Source organism: Phyllopteryx taeniolatus, chromosome 18 (genome assembly GCF_024500385.1).
Source record: "Phyllopteryx taeniolatus isolate TA_2022b chromosome 18, UOR_Ptae_1.2, whole genome shotgun sequence".
Lineage (NCBI taxonomy): Eukaryota > Metazoa > Chordata > Actinopteri > Syngnathiformes > Syngnathidae > Phyllopteryx > Phyllopteryx taeniolatus.
In genome coordinates, this window is record NC_084519.1 from 2,212,317 (window position 1) to 2,218,316 (window position 6,000).

At 42.4% G+C, this 6,000-nt stretch overlaps 1 protein-coding gene across 4 annotated transcripts in view; it reads left to right on the forward strand.

The window, feature by feature from the left end:
* hsf2 (heat shock transcription factor 2) overlaps nt 1–4,463 on the forward strand; it is a 37,553-nt gene extending 33,090 nt beyond the window's left edge. For 2 of the 4 annotated variants that reach the window (XM_061753684.1, XM_061753685.1), the window contains exons 11-12: nt 2,796–2,853; nt 3,239–4,463. In XM_061753684.1, coding sequence (XP_061609668.1) covers nt 2,796–2,853; nt 3,239–3,558 — 378 coding nt within the window. In that variant the 3' untranslated portion in view covers nt 3,559–4,463. The remainder of the gene's footprint in view (nt 1–2,795; nt 2,854–3,238) is intronic. The other 2 variants (XM_061753688.1, XM_061753686.1) reach the window with 2 other exon arrangements.
* The last annotated feature ends 1,537 nt before the right edge of the window (nt 4,464–6,000 follow it).

The following is a 6,000-nucleotide window of genomic DNA, read 5'->3' on the forward strand; positions in this document are numbered from 1 at the left end:
TGGAGCCTGAGGACAGTGTGTCCAAAATACAACCCCAATTCCAATGAAGTTGGGAATTTGTGTTAAACATTTATATAAAAAAAAAAAGAATACAATGATTTGCAAATCATGTTCAACCTATATTTAATTGAATACACTACAAAGACAAGATATGTAATGTTCAAACTGATAAACCTTATTGTTTTTAGCAAATAATCATGAAATTAGAATTTTATGGCTGCAGTACGTGGCAAAAAAGACTGAGAAAGTTGAGGAATGCTCATTAAACACCTGTTTGGAACATCCCACAGGTGAACGGGCTAATTGGGAACAGATGGGTGCCATGATTGGGTAGAAAAGGAGCGTCCCTGAATTGCTCAGTCATTCACAAGCAAAGATGGGGCGAGGTTCACCTCTTTGTGAACAAGTGCGTGAGAAAGTAGTCGAACAGTTTAAGGACAATTTCCTCAACGTACAATTGCAAGGAGTTTAGGGATTTCATCATTGAAATTGTGGACGCCGTGTCCTCTGAGTCAAAGAGGAAAAGAACCATCCGGACTGTTATGGACGCAAAGTTCAAAAGCCAGCATCTGTGATGCGCTGGGGCTGTGTTCGTGCCAATGGCATGGGTAACTTGCCCATCTGTGAAGGCACCATTAATGCTGAAAGGTACATACAGGTTTTGGAGAAACATATGCTGCCATCCAAGCAACGTCTTTTTCATGGACACCCATGCTTATTTATATATATTTATTGATTTATAATTGTTTATATATTTAACAGTGATATGTTTAAGATATTTATATATCTGTAAATCATTGGTTTTATTTTACATTGTTGTTGCAGTTAAAAGACAAGTTGATTTAAAAAAAAATAATAATAATAATAAAAAAATTTAAAAAGCAGTGTTAATTTTGATTTGTTTGTTTTTCTTTTTTTTTTTTTTTTTTTAAAAAAAGGTACAGTTTAAGAATATCGTTAAAGTATCGGACGAAGCAGTTGTTGAGCGTAGTCATGGTTAAAATGACTTAAAAAATACCCTAACAATTAGTAATTCTTTTTGTTGTGTGTTTAGTTCAACAGTAAATGCCAGCTGGGATGTCAACAAACAAAGCACAATCAGGGAGGGCAGAATAACATGTTAGATGCTTGCTACTGTAAGAAACAAAGGTGCATTGAATGTGGTTTCGCAACAGGGGAACTTGCATTCACATACCACGGCATTCTGCACATTGATCGTTTTTCTAAAACGATGTTTTTATGATCATGGGAAGTCAAAATCACGAGTAAATTTGGATTAATAGCCCAGCCCTAACACACACGCGGTTTAAATTGATTTATTCATGGTATTTATTAATTGTAATTAGTTAATTGTAATTTTTAATTGTATTCAGTTCTTCCTTTGATTGTATTTTAATTCCTCACAAAAGACTAAGACTGCAAATTAGCTGAACCACGACATCTTTGCAGCACATATTCCTCTTTTTAAAGGCAACAAAAAGCAGTGGCGAGGAATACACATCCATCCATCCATTTTTCTGTACCGCTTATCCTCACTAGCGTCACGGGCTGCTGGAGCCTATCCCAGCTATCTTCGGGCGAGAGGCGGGGTACACCCTGAACTGGTCGCCAACCAATCACAGGGCACATAAACAAACAACCTTTCGCACTCACATTCACACCTACGGGCAATTTAGTCTTCAGTCAACCTACCCTGCATGTTTTTGGGATGTGGGTGGAAACCGGAGTACCTGGAGAAAACCCACGCAGGCATGGACGGGGAGAACCTGCAAACTCCACACAGGCGGTGAACCCCGGGACTCGGAACTATGAGGCAGATGTGCTAACCAGTCGTTCACCGTACCGCCAATACACAACATCTCGGCGTAAATGACTTTTTTTGATAAAAGGGCCACTTTTGCAGGCTTACTTGTTGTTGTGTTGTGGTAAGGTTAACTAATGTTGGCGAGAAGCATGCAATCAACAAAACACACTACAGGATCCCACAAGGATATTGAACTTGCGAAACATGCATTAGTTCCGCCTTTTGCATCAGTGCATGACCAGAAGTATTTCCTTTTATGGTTTCTTGATTCTGCTTGCCTCTTGCCAGGTGAATGATATCTTTGTCCTGGGTTTTCAACAAAACACACTAAAGGATCCCACAAGAATATTGAACTTGAGCGACATACAATAGTTCACCCTTTTGCCTCAGTGAATTTAAATCACAATTTAAATATATACAGTATGTATATAGTAGCGCTGGGAGACGTGGATGCAGACTTCACAGCATGCCTCGCAGCATTGTGTACTTGGGTTAATTATGTCAATCGTAATGTTCGACGCTTTTTGTTTCCCCATAATAGTGTTGTTTGTCTTTTATTCACCTGTTGTTTTTCGTTTTTGTTGTTGTTGTTGTGCTCTGTGTATTGACTCCTTGCTCATTGTCATTGTGCAGCAAGTGCATAGTAAGTGTGCATGAGCTGCTGATGCTGCTGTCTTACTACAGTACTGCACCGTAACTGTATGGCGGGGGAGCCACAGGGCGGTCCAGGCACTAGAACCGCCAATGTAGGTACCTGATGATAAATCTTGGATTTTATATCCTCAATCAGTCGAAGGATTGCTGTTGTAAGTGAATCCTTTTATCTATAGTCCTGTATTGCGCTCCCAAGGGAAATTCCATTTATCTGTGTGGCACACCAGACAATTTGGTATCATGAACATGTGGGTCCCTTGTGTCATGCGATATGCTTTGAATAAGCTTTGGAAGTGCAGGTTTGAAGCGAGCTGTGTTTCATTTCCTCTGTTTCCAGGAGAGTGCGTCTTCGAAACAAATCCCAGCACAACTAAAGCAGGTGGAAAACAACATAGGTGAGTGGGTCTCCTCACATTCGAGCAAACAAAATACCTCCGAGGTAAATTAGGGAGTCTAGTAAATTAGTACCCTGCCTCTTGCCCAGACTCAGTTGGGATAGGCTCCAGCACGCCTGTGACGCGAGTGAGCATAAGTGGTTCAGCAAATGGATGGATGGATATTTCATGAAACTTTGACTTGTGTGTTAAACAGTAGCATTCTGGTCATTTCTGCAAAGAATAAAAGCCCACTTGGCCTTATGTGAGTCATGGTGCAACATTAAAATCAAATAGCCAATAAACCTAACTGTACTACAGATGTGCGGGTGAGTAACACCTCAACAATTATCAATAAAATGTGCTTTTCCTCTTGGTTGACTGATGCCTTGTTGTTTGTCTTCAGACAAGCAGTTGATCCAGTACACTTCCTGCCCCCTGTTGTTGGCCTTCCTCGATGGCTGTGCTGCTCCCGCAGAAGCGGACATGGGCGGAGGGAGCAGCACCCAGGCGGAGCTCTCCTCCAGCTCGCCTGCCTTTGTCGAGTCGGATCCCCCCTCGGAGCTGCTGGACAGCGAAGACGAGTCGAAGCAACTCGGCCGCAGCTCCCTCATCCGCCTGGAGCCCCTAACAGAGGCCGAAGCAAGTGAAGAGACCCTTTTCTACTTGTGCGAACTGAGTCCGAATGGCCCTGAGGCCATGTGCCCTGAGCTGGATGGCATTTGAGCAGTGAAGCAACCATGCTGTTTGTCCCGACGACACGTGGCCTTCAACAACAAGGCTTTTACACTGAACCAGTTATGAACAGAAATGAATTAGCTGAATTTGTAGAATTGCTGTATGTTACGTGGCTTTGTTGCCATCTGTCAAAAGATTGCACTGCTCTTCTAAGAGTTGCATCAGCACACAACCGTGATATCAATTCGGTGAAATGTCGCTTCTGTTCCATGCAATCCCTGTATTACATTACTTGAGGCTTACCATCATCTTATCTTGTGAAACTAGTTCGCAGAGCGCAATCCACAAACTGAGGGCATTTCCTTCTCTCCAAACTGCAGGTTGCCTTGTACTTTGTAAAGGGAAACCTTTCCTGCCATGTGTTCAAGTTCAACACTTTTAAAAAAAATTTTTTTTTTTATATATGGATTGTTTTTATGTCTACGGTTTTTCCATCTAATGTCAAAATGTCTAGCACAAACTGTCGCTGGTGTAAATGCACGCACGCGCCCATGCAGTCGGGTCAAAAGACGGAAGACACCAGTGTCTCGTCACATTTACAATATGCTTTTGTTAGCAAATAGACTAAATCTATTTATTATTATTATTTCTTTTTTTTCTTCTTTTCATTGTCTTGTTCCACATTTCTCATAAAATGACATTCCTGGTGTTAGGGACACTTGAGGTCCCTTTGATTTGTTTTTCCAACATTCTTAGCAACTTGAACAAAGCTTATTGAGGGACTATAATACTAACTCCAAAACAAGCTGTTGGTTTCCAATGTTCTTCTGATGAGATAACATTGCCGTATTGGCGAAATGCCATTATCGTTGTTCATGTTTAAATAAGTACAGGGTTGTGTAAAGGAGATGTTTAAGTTTTGAGATCCAATAAAATGAGAGCTGCATCTTAAATTTTGCTTTCCATTTTGAGTTTTACTGTCACAAGTGATTGATTGCACAGTTACATGTGAATGCTGTCAACCTATAAGCTAAAGAAAGAAAACAAGGGCGATCGCATGTAAGCAGCATTATGATGAAACTTTAGTACTCCCTTCTTCCCTTTAGGTGTCGCCACAGCGTGTCATCCTTTTCCATGTAAGCCCATCTCCTGCATCCTCCTCTCGAACACCAACTGCCCTCACGACATCCGTCAACCTTCTCTTTGGTCTTCCTCTAGCTCTCTTGCCTGTCAGCTCCATCTTCATCCTTCGACCAATACACTGACACTCTCTCCTCCGGACGTGACTAAACCATCGAAGTCTGCTCTGTCTCCAAAACATCGAACCTTGGCCGTCCCTCTGGTGAGCTCATTTCTAATTTTATCCAACCCGGTCACTCTGAGAGCGAACCTCAACATCTTCATTTCCGCCACCTCCAACTCTGCTTCCTGTTGTCTCTTCAGTGCCACTGTCTCTAATCATGGCTGGGCTCACCACTGTTTTATAAACTTTGCCCTTCCTTGGAGCAGAGACTCTTCTGTCACATAATACACCTGACACCTTCCTCCACCCATCCCAACCTACTTGGACCAGTTTCTTCACTTACTGACCACACTCACCATTGCTCTGGACGGTTGACCCCAAGTATTTAAAGTGCTCCACCCTTGCTATCTCTTCTCCCTGTAGCCTCACTCTCCCCCCACCACCCCTCTCATTAATGCACATATATTCTGTCTTAGTTCGGCTAATCTTCATTCCTCTGCTTTCCAATGCATGCCTCTATTTTTCTAACTGTTCCTCCACCTGCTTTCACTGCAGATCACAATGTCATCTGCAATCAGCCGATCCCTGATTCAGTCCCACCTCCACCTTAAATTCGTCTGTCACACCTACAGCACACCTCACCGATGTCCTCCTGATGTCCATCATAAATGTCCTGTATTATTCTAACATACTTCTCTGCCACTCCAGATTTCCGCATGAAGTAGCACAGTTCCTCTCTGGGTACCATGTCAAAGGCTTTCTCGAGATCCACAAAGACACAATGTAGCTCCTTCTGACCTTCTCTGTACTTTTCCATCAACATCCTCAAGGCAAATAATGCATCTGTGTTACTCTTTCTAGGCATGAAACCATACTGTTGCTCGCAAATACTCACTTCTGTCCTGAGTCTAGCCTCCACTTCTTTTTCCCATAACTTCATTGTGTGGCTCATCAACTTTATTCCTCTATAGTTCACATCACCCTTGTTCTTTAAAATGGGCACCAACACACTCGATCGTTGTGAATCCACCTTTCAGATGAGGTCTCTTCCGCCTCTCGGAGGTCGTACGTCCGAAACACGAGCATCAAAGCAGTCAGTTTCACTCCAGTAGTAGGCCTTTATTGACTAAATTGTAACATGACGACCTATGTGATTTCAGCAGAACTTTTGAACCCTTAAGTTTGAGCTAGTGGGTTGACGTTCGACACACTCGATCGTTGTGAATCCACCTTTCAGATGAGGTCTC